The sequence below is a fragment of the Calidris pugnax genome, unplaced genomic scaffold (genome assembly GCF_001431845.1).
Source record: "Calidris pugnax isolate Ruff unplaced genomic scaffold, ASM143184v1 scaffold54, whole genome shotgun sequence".
In the NCBI taxonomy this organism is placed as follows: Eukaryota; Metazoa; Chordata; class Aves; order Charadriiformes; family Scolopacidae; genus Calidris; species Calidris pugnax.
In genome coordinates this window covers 15,104,927-15,119,046 of record NW_015090864.1, presented here as the reverse complement: position 1 = coordinate 15,119,046, position 14,120 = coordinate 15,104,927, and the positions used below count along the sequence as shown (strand labels likewise).

Here is a 14,120-nt window from a genome sequence, read left to right as displayed (position 1 = left end):
TCCCATCTTCCCACTTCTCTCTTTCTTCCTTTAAGGTCTGTAGTACTAGTTTGAAAGAATCAAGCTCTCTGATTTCTGATGAACGTCATCCTTGGAGATGGAAGGTGAAATGCTGTACAGACTTCCTATTTAATTATTGGAGGGAGGAGTAAGACAGAAAATTACATTCAGATCTAAGATGCACTTTCCCAAAGCAATTTGTGGCAACAGAGTTACCTTTGTGTTTACTTCGGAATAGAGTTCTGCTGCTGTTCCAGTAAATGTTAGAGAAGCATGATTCATGTGATTTCGTCCCCAATATCACGTCCATACCTCTGCAGTTCCATTTTAAAAAATTTGAAGAGCTTACTTATGAAGAATTAATAGATAATGAGAAATATACACTTTTCAGCTAGAGCTACGTAACAAAGTTGTCTTTGAGCAGAAGTAGAATATTGGATCTTGATCTGAGCAAACAGTATGTTTCAAGTGATCAGAGGTTAAAAAAAAAAAAAGCAAAGGCAGAAGCAGGTGAAGAAACAAGTTGAAGAAAAACATAAGAAAACCAAGACAGTTCTCTATAAAGTCTCAATAGTCCGCAAGCCTCATTCTGCTTTATTACATCTACTTGTCCCTTGTCTCCCAGCTCAGATCTGTGGCTGTAGTACTACAGGGAAACCATTGGGTTTTTCATTTCCACACAAAATGCAGCACATGTTGTGCTTGGGGAGCATTCTGGCCAGCACATGTAATGGCAGTGAATCCAAGGGGCAGATATTCACTGCTAGAACAGAGGATGATGATTATGCCAGAGGCTCCTGGAACTATGACAAACATTTTGAATACTGATATTAACTGTGTCTATATTCATTTTTGTAACTGTTATTCAGGATGATCTTTTACTCTGATTTTTTTTTTTTTAAAGTAAAAATTAAATTTGAGGCTAGTAACTAAAATGTTTTAGTGTTACCTCTTCTCTGTAAGGTCTGGTTTTTATATAGTTTTATTACTATTTACTTAGGTAACCTATTCATGTTGTTGTAACAGAGTTCACCCACTCTACGTAACTAGAAGGTAAATGCATAGTCTAACTTAATATCTCCCCAGTAGTGAGAGAAGGTTCTTCAATGGGCTGTTCATCACGTCTGTCTTAAAAGGGGAACACCTTTCTGTTAACCATGGTGAGCTGCATCCTGCCCTCCTAGAAACTTGCTTCCTTCTAAGATGGTATCAAGGTGCACACAGATTTGTTTGGGTTTTTTTCTGATGCAATTGTTTTGTTGTTTTCACAAGACATGAGTTGAGTATGTTCTACTTTGCTCGAACCACTTTTGAACAGGAAGTGGTGCATTTGCATTTGAGTTTTCTCCTTATAACAAGGCACGTTTAAAGTTGCAGAGGAAAACAATGCAGAAACTTTTCCATACTTGTACAATTTTTGGATTCTTCTCATGCTTTTTTGTCTTAGGAGCCTAAACTAGAGAAGTTACTTGTATTAAAATGTAAATAGGTACTTTTTGGATTCTTTTTCTATGTAATCTGTAACATTGGTTTTAAATAGATCCCCCTTTTGAAAAATGGGGGTTTTGTGTTCATGCTTGGTTTGGACTCCCCCAGTAGGGGCAGTCTTGATATTCAACATAGAAAACCATCAATTCACTTATTTTGTGCATTAAAAAACAAAATGAAACCCCAAACAACAAACCAGCAGCTAACACACCACTCTCAGTTGTGTTCTTGTGACCTAAAGGGGACACTGGTTGGACTGGAAGATTGTAGAGTACAAAATGGAGTATTGCCTACATCTGGTCCCTTCCTTAGCATGAATTGATGCTGCAAAAGCAGTGAAGTCCTTGTGCGTACCCTCAAGAAATGTGTTGCAGTGCTAGAAAACACCAATATCGTCACCCAACCTAGCCAAGCAGTGGGAGAAAAGTAAGCCCTGTTTGTAACTCTTCTCGCATTGAGTCTATAACTCCTTCTCAGACTTAAAGCAGATCTTTTAGAAAAATTTGCTGTCTTTATTCTGAACTGTCAACAGACAGAAAGTTCACTGCAATATCAAGTAATTTTTCATATGTAATTATTCTCACTGGGTAAAACTTAACTCTTAAACCTCCTCTTCAGTAAAAATAGATATTCATCTGATTTAATCTGAGGTAGATTTTTTTTTAAATCTTGAAAAAATATTTTAGCTCTTTCCTGAAACACTTCAAAATTGTCAGGATCCAGGATAGAAGTGTGGAAATGGATTAGCTGTTGCAGTACAGATTATCTCTTCAGAACAACTGTTCCATGGGAATTTTTCTCATCTTTTTCTGTCTGGGTTTTCTTGTTTCCGTTTTCAAATAACATTTCTCTTAAAAGCCTTGTTTACCAGATTTTTCTTATAACCTTTTTTTACTCATCTATGTGATTATTTCTTCCTTAACTTCATCACTCTTCTGTATGTTGGTGTCATCCTGAAGGTTTTCTCAGCAGAACTGTATCTTTTTTCCACATGCATGAAAACGTTGTGATCAAAGTTGGGATGAATCAGATCACTGAATGGCTCTTTTTCGTTTAGAAATATTTTTTCAGTCAGTTAACTAGTTTGCAGCCTGTAAGCTGTACTGATATTTTTATATTGCTCAAAAAACCCCTCAGAATGTCATCCATGATTAAGTCAAATATATTAAAGAAATCAGAGGTAACTATGTTAACATATTTAATCATACTTGATCTCATCAAACTTACCATTTTGATTAAACCTGTTTTCCATAATGCCATGTGGAATGGCATTAATTACGTGCCTGTGCTTTGATTCTTCGTTGATTGTCTTATAGCAGTCTTCCCATGAGTGCCTCCTAGAACACGTAGCTTGTGTGACCTGTATCTGTATGCTTTATTTCTGCTTCTTCTAAATAGCAACCCGCATCTGAGCTTTTATCAGTTTTATGTATCTTTCCATTTTCAAAGGCAGCCTTTTTAATTCACTACTCGTGTTTGGGGCATCTCCTATCCCAGTTATTTAGAATCATAGAATCATAAAATTGTTTGGGCTGGAAGGGACCTTTAAGGTCATCAAGTTCCAACCCCCTGCCATGGCCAAGGACACCTCCCACTAAACCAGGTTGCTCAAAGCCCCATCCAGCCTGGTCTTGAACACCTCCAGGGATGGGGCATCCACAACTAATTCTTTTTTTTGGCTTTTTATTGGAGTCTTTAGCTCCCCTTATCAAAATGTCACAGTTATGAATTTGAGATTTATACTTTTTTCATATCTTACTATTTTTTTCACTTGGAAATAAATTTGCACTTAAATGTTTCTTGAGTTTCACCTTTCTTGCCATATTTTCTGCCAGGCAGAATGTGCTTTGACCAACTTATTCCCCTCGACATGCTGCCATTTGGCAATTCAAAAAGCTTTCTAAACTATTCCCAATTACCAGGTGTATTTTTTCTGAGATTTCTTTTGACAATTGTGTTGGCTTATGTTAGTTTTTCAGCTGCAGAAAATTATTCTTTCTTTTAATCATCACATATAATTTTGTTTTTTACCAGGACTGTTATGGCAAGTTACATGTTTTAGGGATTGTTTGGTCTCTATTGAGTTTATAATTTTTTTTAGTCATTTGGTCATTAATAGATGAAGGTAGGAGCCTTCATGCATTAGGAAGAGATCTAACGTGGATTTGCTCTGAGTTTTTTAACATACACATCCAGACTGATTTATCTATCGGGGGGTTTTTTCAGGAACTCTAGAGGTGTTTTGCCCAATGGAACAGCTTGAAATCTTACATTGAAAAAAAAGTTTGTTTCTGCTGTTAGACAGCTACTATCTTTTGCCCTTTGACACAGCTCCAGAATTACTAATGATCTTTCTTACAGTTTACATGTGTAGTTATTAACACACACTCTTTCCATGTCTGTGTCTTCAGAATTTCCAGTAGTTTTACAGACTCTGAAGCTTCAGGTGTTCGCTGGAGACAAAATTCAAAATTAAGCCCCCTCCCTGTCACTTAAAAAAAACCCAAAACACCAAAACAAACAAACCAAAAAAAACCAACCAACCAAAACATATGAAAGAATCTGTATGACACTACTTCCCACCTCTCCCTCACTTCCCCTTATCCTGCAATGGAAGTCAGCATCCTCACTAAGTTAAAAGTATTTGTTTTGTGTATGGAGTTTCACTTGTGGTTTCATTAGGTATTTATTAATTTCCTGCCTAGATCTGCTTTGATACGTTGCTGTGGGTTTTCTTCTACCAGCTGTTCATCCCAGAGGTGGCTGTGCTGGCATTGGAATGGGTAGAGATTGAGGGAAGTGAACAGAAACTACCAGTGTTTTTCTTTAAAGCATTCAGAGGCTTTTACAGATGAGGAATCTTATTATTTCTATTGAACATTTTGGAGTTCTAGGGAAAAATCAGACGTCTTTATCTTGATTATCATAACTTGCAGTCATAGTGTCTGGCTGCCCAGCTGTCTTTCCTAATAAACTGAGAGCAACCATTACTGGAGAAGGGAACTAGAGGGAAGGAGTGGACATCTCTCATGTCCTAGTCCTTGTACAAGCCACTTCTTGGCTTGTCTGTACTCTTCTGGCTGACGGATACTGCTCCTAGTAAATGCTGAAAGCTCCAAAATCTCTATTTCAGTGTGTTCCCTGCAGTCACAATAGCTTTTATATAAAGTCATTGATTTATTTAGTCTGTTTGATTTTAAGAAAATAATAAATGTATCTGGGTTCATATCTCTTCCTTGTATCTTGAAGGAAGAGTGTTTGTTTTATGCTCATAAGTCTTCATTTCCCCTTTGTGGTTTTATGAGCAAGAGCTGTGCTAAAGCTTTAGATTTTCATGTGGTTTTTCAATTCTAGCAGCTAAGTTGTGAAGAAAAATGCCAAATAGCACACAACTTGGAAGTAATTCTAGACTTGACAGTCCCATGTGCTAAAAATACTTTCATGCTCGATTTCTGTGTGGTATCATCCTTAAAATTTTGCTCCTTTTTTTAAGATAAGTGCATTGAAGCAATATTTCTTTGGCTTGACCTACTACAGCAGAGTATGTAAGTTCAGTTTCTTTCCTGTTTAATGCACCATCATCAATCCTTTGTGTTAGGAAGGCACTAATGTAGTGCTCCTAGCTGCTTCTGATCACTGTAGCTGTTGGCTGCTACCGTCTACAGCAACTGAGGAAAGCTGAGAGTGACCTAAAAGGCAAAAAAACCAGGGGTGAGAAGGAGCGGGACAGATGATCCCAGTCATTGGAAAATATTCAGTAGAGCAAGCTGACATAGGAACTAAAGTGAGCAGCCTCTGGAGATATAAAGCTGCTAATCCTGCCTGGAGAATTGAGTTACTCTGAGAGACTGATTCAGAAATCACCAACTGAAGTTGGTGGTTTTGTTATTCCCTGTGCCACCTGCAGATTTGCACACTTGAAAACATCTGCTGAAAGTCAGTTTAGTGGTCTCACTAGTGTAGCAAGTCATGCTTCAAAGGAACAAGGTCTGGAAAATTGTATCATACACAGAGTAAGTGGTTTGCTTTGCTTAGAGGGATGCCATTTGCCTTGGCTGGTGGTGTCAAGAAAAGGTCAAAGAGCGCATAGACCAAGATCTTATCTTCAGAGTGTGATGGGGTAGCAAGACAATGAACCTTCTCAGGGCCAAGGTCACAAATCTGTGTCCGTGACTTTACTTCAGTAGTTTTTTCTCCTGTTCTCTTCCCTCCGCAGCTGGCACTTGAAATGTTCAGCCAATCTTTTGCTATATCCTGGTCAGTTTATCTATTTCTAAACACGTCTGTCTCTTCCTCCCAAAAAGCAGAGGGTGGCAGATAACCAGGAGAGTCAGATGACCATTGAAGAAAGGAAACACCTGATTACAGCTCGAGAAGAAGCCTGGAAGTCAAAGGGTAAAGGAGCAGCCAATGACTCCACGCAGTTCACTGTAGCTGGCCGAATGGTAAAGAAAGGTCAGTGATTAAACGATCCCTTTATAAATAAGCCACTGCTTATCTGTCTAGTCAAAATAAAGTCAAGCTAAAGCTATGCAGAAGCAGTATCCATGTTTAGCAAGAGGAGGACTGTTTATTTTCAACTGAATATAATGTCATGAGACCCCTCTAGCTTCTTGTGGCCGTTGGTATTGATCCATTTTGTTCTGCACTGTTGCACTACCATCCAGTTATTACTGGACTCTGTCCAACTGGTGGTAGTCAATCACTTCAGCAGTCTTCATTTTTCCTTCTAATACAACCCAGAGGGCACAGCTGGATTATTCTTTCTTACTTATTCTTCCTTTGAAAAGCCAGGTGCACTGTCTAGAGAAAAGATGTGAAATCTAGTTGTTGCTATTGCTGGCACTTCCCCTACTCTTAGGATCACTGGGAATATTTAGCAAACACGTGTTATTTTTATGGATGCTGTTTTGGACAACAACTTGAAGTGTTGTGTTTGGCTGAAGAAATCACTGAGCAGATTTCTGTGAGTAGTAATGACAAGGGAGCAATGTTGACATTTTTGGGATCGCTTGAATTCGGTCAGTGTTTCCAGATGCAATCATTCTTCTGAAGTGGACAGGAGTCTCAGAAGGCTGTACATGGTAGAAATACAGGTGTTCATGCAGCGTGCCTGGGATGATAACATCTTTGGGAAGAAGGCAGCTACGCTGATCTCTTGTGGTTAATGAATACTAGATTTTGGTTTGTTACAAGAACACAACAATGAACCTTGAGTTAAATGACAACCATCCCAAAAAATTATTGTGGGGTGAAGGCAGTATTTAAACAGGAAGTAATTCCATTTGCAATTCATGCCAATTATGTTGGCAGATAAACAGATACATGGTATTACAAATGACATCTATCAGTGACAGATTTTAGCTGCTGCTTATGCTGTTTCTCTGTGAGAAATGACAGTGGTCAGTGTTTAAAGACTAAGCTATTTTGGAGGATCACCAAGAAGTGTTCAGTTGTCCATAGACTGCTTTTTGAGAATTTATTTTTTTTTTGCTAAATAGGCTGGTCTTTGGAAAAGAATAGAAGGTGATAGCATTCTTAGTGGGAAAAGAAAAATACCTTAAAAGGATCTGTTTAGGTATTTTGGAGAAGCAAGGTAATCCAGTGACAGTGGCATCAATAAAAGTAGTCCAAGTGGGATTTTATTCAGATGTGTGCTATTTTTGTTGCCTAAAAGAATAAATTATCATGATAAGTTTTTAATTTAAGAGATGATGAGAAAGCAATGCAAAATTAAATCCTTGTTATATACATGTGCACAGATGCTGTATTTTAATTGCTTCTTATGGCTGAAATATTTTCAGTCCTAATTGGAAGATGATCCTTTACTAACATCTGAAGCAGTTCTCAATGTGGTCTTGTGGATTAAGTCCTGGGAGAGCTGCTTAAGAGCTGTGACCTCTCAAATACGTCTTGATGAAGGCTTTACCAGTTGACTTAAAACCTGCTGGAATTTTCAGTCTCTTAAGTAACAGGGAAAAAATTGTTAGTGGAAAAGCTACTTGATTATATTCTAAATCTATCTTGGTGTTTAACAATTATGACTTGCTAGGAGCTGCAGTAACGGTAAGTGGAAATGTGGTTAGGGTATCTGCCACAATATTGGTTTAATCTGATCAAAGTAACTAAAGGCTTAAACTTATGTGGCTCAGTAATTAGTAAGGTATGGCTAAGTGAAAAATAGATATTAAAGGAAAGTTTAAATGATGGTTTCTCCATTAACTGAAAATCTAGGCAACTAGAGGTAGTAGATGCAATTCTTTGCTTCGGTATGCTTTTCTGCCTAATAGAAAACGTGGAACCTACAGAGTGCTATTTCTCTTACTGGAGCAACTTAGATTCACATGAAAAAAACTAATCAAAGATAATCTTATTTTATCCACTGGGTCCAGAATTAATGTCTTTACGATGGTTAGTGAAAAGGAGGAAGGAGAGTACAAGAAAAGGGGAGGGAGTAGTGTTTGACATGGTGGGGACTGTGACTTCCGTTTCTACTTCCATTTCTACTTGTTCTTAAAAGTGCAACCGTGCCCAAGAATTACTGTTTAACCCAGTGATAACATTCAGAAGTCAGATGCATCCTTCTATGTGTAAAAATTGAAATGGGTTGAAATTTAAAAAGGTGGGCGAGGGGGTGGTGATTGTGAAGATGCCAAGCAAGATCTTGGTAGTTTCCCTGCTAACTTTATCTTTTTGTTCAGAACAGTTGCATGTTTTTAAAATGTGGCTTGTGGTAGAATTGGAGGCCAAAATGTAGACCAAGTGAACTGGTGCTACCTTGAAAACAAGCAAAATGACTGTATTCAAGAGAAAGCATGTATCTTATAGTAGCTTGCTTACAGGCAAATGGAAGCAAAGCTTTGTTCTGGTGAATGAGACAAGCTTCTGCTGTTGATTTAAGGAGCATGCGAGGCAGTGCACTTTGCCATCCCTAATGCGACAGTTGTGGAGGCTGGGGAAGCATGAGGGACTGCAGGAAGCAGCCGGGCTCATCTGCTTTCCCTACATAGCTTCCCCTGTCATCATTGTTGGAAACGTGGGCTGACCCAGGACTGCATTTTCTATGTTGACTGTTCTCATGCAGGCCTGGCTTCTCCAAGTGCGCTAACCCCAGTAGCATCCCCTTTCAGTAACCGGCAGAAGTCTACCACCCCAGTTACAAAGCCCTTGGAAGGTAAGGAATAAAAATGGCTGAAATCCATTCAGGCTTTTTTACTTCCTGTCAATTAACAGGTTTTACTTTCTGGTTTGCTTAGAAATTGAAGCCAGGCCTGATATGCAATTGGAATCAGATATGAAGCTTGACAAGCTGGAGTCATTCTTGGGAAGGCTGAATAATAAAGGTTGGTGAAGTTACCAAAGGTGGCAATTTATCCGCTCTCCAACTTCAGCAAATTGCTTAAAGTACCTCTTAATTAAAATATCTGGTAACAGAAACTGAGTATTTGTTCAGAATGCACTTATTGATCACACTGTTTATTTCTGTGGTTCAGTCTTTGCTAAATTTTAAGTAAAAAGTCTTATGCTATTGTATTACAAAAGTACAATAGAATAAATCACAAATGCCAAAATAACTTTTTTCTTTCTCTACACACAAAGTACACATTCTTCTTGAGAGGAAAATTTCTTAAAACCCCACAGCCAGTCTGAATCATATTGCCATATACAGTGAAACAGCTTTAAATGTAGTTTAAGATCATTACGATCAAGATATGACTCTAAGCTGACCCAATTCATTTATCTTCCTGCTTTTTTGAAAACACTCTTTGTAGCAGCTCATACAGCTTCCTTGTACAGCTTGTTGGCTGCTCATGAAGCTGTCTAGAGTTCTCTGGTGTTTCCCTCTCACATGTCTGTCCTCCTTTTGTAAAATAAAAATCATTTTGTAATTCATAGAGTGTCAAATACCATAAACAAACATATTCACATTTCAGCAGAGGGGGCACTAGCACAGGATGATGATTGTGCTATACTCACTAGTGTGAAATAGTGACTTTTCCACTTATAGTTCCAGTAGATATTTTCAAAGGAAGGAATTTTGTGGTTGGAGGCAAGACAGAGTATACAAAACCATAACATGCTTATATCACCCTATCAGAACAACTCATTTTTAATAGTGCCTAACTTTTTATTCAGCCATACTTCCTAACCATTTTGTAATAAAGATTATTGCATATGAGTAGCAATTACAGTCTGTTTTTATCATTCTTTTCCAACAGACTTTTCTACCATCTCTCCTTCAAATTCCATTTTAAAAAAGCAACAAACAAACAACAAAAAACAAAAAACCACTGCCCCCCCAAAAAACCCAGCAGCTGCCAAGCAAGCCAAGTTTACATGTTCTAGAGTTACAATCTCTAGTATGATTATTGAGTGAGGTGGTGTGTTATTTGGGGTTTTTTCTTGCAGTTGCTGGGATGCAAGAGACAGTGCTGACAGTTACAGGAAAGTCTGTAAAAGAGGTGATGAAGCTGGATGATGATGAAACGTTTTCCAAATTTTATCGCCATGTGGATTTCCCTTCCTCCTCAGTGCCTTTGGACCTTGATGAGGACTTTGATGCCATCTTTGATCCTTATGCACCAAAGTAAGAACTTTTTGTTCTTCCCCCCCCACCCCCCATTGGTTTTCCATGGAGGAGTGGTAGTAAAAATGCTCAGCTTTAAGTCATCTTGTAGATATCTTAGTACTGGGCATGTCCATTTCTTCTACACATCTCTGCAATCACTCTCCTGCTTGAATCAAGGAACTGATCCTGATTTCCTAACAAATGTCACACCTAAAATCAAAGCAAATCTCTTGTCATTAGACGATTCTGTCTAGAAAAATTAACTGATGATTATTAACACTGCTTGGTTTTCAGGTTAATATCTTCTGTAGCAGAGCACAAACGTGCAGTCAGGCCTACACGCAGAGTCCAGTCATCAAGAAACCCCCTGAAAATGCTGGCAGCAAGGGACGATATTCTTCATGAATATACTGAACAAAGACTGAATGTTGCCTTCATGGAGTCAAAACGAATGAAAGTAGAAAAAAGTAAGCTAAATGTATGATTTGCACAAGACACTGTCTTGCTATTTCAATTCAAAACAAAACAAAAAATTCCAACACAAAACCACAACTGAAGGAACGGAGTGTTTTCTCTAAGAGGCAATATACAGATTGAGGTGTAAGGTGGAATGTAGACTCATTAGGAGGTGTGGAGGGAAGGGCATGTGTGAATTCTTCAAGGAGAGCTACCTACAGCCGCCTCCTGTGCATAGGTTTAATTATTTATATTTAGCACAGTCACCTTGTGCAGAGAGAGTGTGCCACTGCACCTGCAGGGTGAGGACAGGGGAACAAGGAAAGCAGATCTAGCGTTATGTTATGCTGGAGGGGAGAGCTCACAAGAATAGATAAACTTTTGTTCAGGTACACTGGCCTCAATTTTGGGTCCTAGTTTTCTCTGAGAAACTGGGATTAGCCTTGACTCCAAAAGATTAATTTCCATAAAGGATTAGTGCTCTGTTGCAGGGCTTTGTCTTTTACTTATGACAATGAGACAGACAGCAAGAGACGTTATTGTAAAATCTATTCAAAGGTTTTTCAAGTCACTTTTACCATTTTGGGTACAAGTTTTCCTTATTAATATTTGCATAAAGGGAGATCAGCTTTAAACATTACTTGTATTGATGCAAATGCTAATTATATGTGTAAATACTTTGTTGTCATGTGATGAGAACCATTTCCCTGAATTATAAATTCATTAAAGTGTTTGGTCTTTGGTTGAGAAATAAGCAAAATTTGCCAAGAATTTAGGCTTTAAGTTTACAGTAAAACATGACTAATACTTTGAAATATAAATGACTGTTGCATCACACTGGCTGAGACAAATTTGAAGGGAATTTCAGTTAATTAGCCTTGGCTACTCTGCTGTCTTTTATCATTAATCAATTATAAGGCATTGAAGATCTGCACACTACTTCAAAAAACATTGGGTAAGACATGTTTCCTAGCAAGGTTGGTATTTCTGCCAAATAACATCATTCTCACACTGACAGTTTACTCTTGGATGATATCTAGAAATTTAGGTACTGCTAAACCCACAAAGCTTTTGGGCTAGTAGTTAATCTGAGTTCAACCTGTTTTACTGTTGCTCTTGAGAAAGAGGAAAAACGGGAAATAATGGGGACGGGGTTTTTTTTAGTGCAACAAACAATTATTTTTTTATAATTTTGTCCTTTGCATTTTTTTGTGTGTTTTTTCTCCTACTACTTCTTATGTACAAGTGTCTACAAACTCAAATTTCTCAGAAGTAGCACTTGCTGGTTTGGCCAGCAAAGAGAACTTCAGCAACGTGAGCCTGCGGAGTGTTAATCTAACAGAGCAAAATTCTAACAACAGCGCTGTGCCATACAAGAAGCTAATGCTGCTGCAAATTAAAGGTATGCTGGAATTGCTTTTACTTTCCATACATAATAGGCTGATTTTAACATATGGGGCTTTCTACCACAGTTGGATGCTTACTTTGTTCTGGATCTGTGTCCAAAAACTTATATCCAAAACCTAAAAGAATAAGGGAGAACTGCGTGACAAATGCAAAACCATACAAATAGATTTGCATTGTGGCCACTGTTGTGTGTTTTCCAAGGAGAAAACAGATTGTTTCACAAATTCTATCTATCTCCTGTGGGAACTTTTGAACTGTCCCATTCTTCCAGTGCTCAATATAACTTGGAAGTGACATGCCAGTGTTCTTGCTTCACTTTCTCTTACAGTGCGTAGTAATGCATCTCATTCTGCAAAATAATAGCTACTTTTTTTTGCAAAGTAAAATTCCTAAAAGTTTTTACTGCCTACAAAAACTGTACAATAGCTTCACTTAAGCAAATGTAAAGGATTCTGGAATTTGACTGTTGTCTGCCATTTACTTAATTCATTTCTTTCCAGAAGGACAAAAAGTTGCTAAAACAAGAACAGTAAATAATAGAAATATTAGTTGAAAGGAGGCAACGAATTTTTTGCTTCCTGTGAGTAAACCCTTTTTCCACAGTAGTAGTCTTTTTAATTCTTCTTTAACAGTCTGTTTCCATATATTTTGCTAAATGTGCTGGGATTGTTTGTACTTCATTCAAAACAAATTAGATCTTGGCATTTGATAGCAGTAGTCAAAGGAATATAATTAGCTTTGTTTTCTCCTTAGGAAGAAGACATGTTCAAACAAGATTAGTTGAACCCAGGGCCTCGTCACTGAACAGCGGAGACTGTTTCCTGTTATTAACTCCACATTTATGTTTCTTATGGGTAGGAGAGTTTGCAAATGTCATAGAAAAAGCAAAGGTTAGTACTAGTTGATTTTTTATTGTTTATTTTTAGAACTGCCACAGCATAGGTCTCTTTGATGTAATTGAGCTTTGGTGCCAGTTTTCTTGAAAAGTGGCATGTAACTGACAGGTAGATCTGTAGGATTCCTGTAAATATGTTTAAGCCTGTTCAGTGAATGAAAGCTGACATAGGAGTGTGCAGTTTGTGAAGCTGCAAAAGAAAAGAGGATATCCTCAGGAAACAGATTTGCACTCAAACAAAAAATAGTCTGAATTGCAGGATGTCCTTTTTATTCCCATGTTCATGAAGATCAAGTCTTGTTTTAAGGCAAATGAAAGAATTAATTTATTTCTGTAACATTTTCTCTAGTGTCGGTTTATTTAGTGCAACAAATAATGACTATTTCTCCTGCTATTTGCTTTATTATATCCTATCTTTTGCCTTTTCCCTGAATAAGATACGCACAAGTATTCCAAAGACTTAAGCAATCCTGTTCAGATAACTGTTAATCTCTTAGGCTTCAGAACTTGCAACTTTAATTCAGACAAAGAGGGAACTTGGTTGTAGAGCTTCTTATATACAGACTATAGAAGAAGGAATAAATACCCATACCCATGCAGCCAAAGACTTCTGGAAGCTCCTTGGTGGACAGACAAATTACCAGTGTAAGCATTCTTACAGTATCTGATGTTTTATCACAGTAAAATAGTTGAGTCGGTTCTCTTTAGTAAAGATAATTGGATGTTACAATTTTTTATTCCTTTTGACAATTTTTTCCTTTAGCTGCTGGAAGTCCTGAAGAAGATGAAATGTATGAAGCTGCAATAATAGAAACAAATTGCATTTACCGTCTCGTAGAAGATAAACTCATTCCTGAGGATGACTACTGGGGAAAGGTGCCAAAATGTACCCTGCTACAACCAAAAGAGGTACCGTGCCACTTACTGCTCCTGTGGTAAGCGCAGGAACATACAGCTGGGAGTTGGGTCCTCTGTGTTTCTGAAAAGCTTCTGAACACTTTGCTGTCTAAAGTGTGCTGCAGATCTCAAGAAATTAGATCATGTTATTTTTAAAGTAAAATACTATTTTAGGAAGTGTAAATCTTTTTGTGAACAGTGGCTCACTCCAAAGTCATGAAGTGCAAAACAAGTAGCACTTCAGAAAAACAAAACAAAATAGAAACCCGGTTTCCCTTTCAAGCATTTTTATTTCTAGGCTTAGCAGAGTCTTCCCTTTCAAACAGCTATTTCACCCATCTAACTAGAAATGAGAGCAGATTTCCAAAATAAAGACACATTCCTTTTTTTTTTTTTTTTTTTTTTAAA

The 14,120-nt window shown here is 37.7% G+C and overlaps 1 protein-coding gene across 21 annotated transcripts in view; it reads left to right on the top strand.

The window, feature by feature from the left end:
• Positions 1 to 14,120, top strand: part of SVIL (supervillin) — a 110,218-nt gene that overhangs the window by 80,880 nt on the left and 15,218 nt on the right. For 13 of the 21 annotated variants that reach the window (XM_014944973.1, XM_014944971.1, XM_014944974.1 and 10 more), the window contains 10 exons: positions 36 to 104; positions 5,793 to 5,943; positions 8,573 to 8,662; positions 8,745 to 8,831; positions 9,898 to 10,075; positions 10,352 to 10,524; positions 11,760 to 11,915; positions 12,674 to 12,810; positions 13,313 to 13,460; positions 13,579 to 13,724. In XM_014944973.1, coding sequence (XP_014800459.1) covers positions 36 to 104; positions 5,793 to 5,943; positions 8,573 to 8,662; positions 8,745 to 8,831; positions 9,898 to 10,075; positions 10,352 to 10,524; positions 11,760 to 11,915; positions 12,674 to 12,810; positions 13,313 to 13,460; positions 13,579 to 13,724 — 1,335 coding nt within the window. The remainder of the gene's footprint in view (positions 1 to 35; positions 105 to 5,792; positions 5,944 to 8,572; positions 8,663 to 8,744; positions 8,832 to 9,897; positions 10,076 to 10,351; positions 10,525 to 11,759; positions 11,916 to 12,673; positions 12,811 to 13,312; positions 13,461 to 13,578; positions 13,725 to 14,120) is intronic. The other 8 variants (XM_014944978.1, XM_014944977.1, XM_014944969.1 and 5 more) reach the window with 3 other exon arrangements.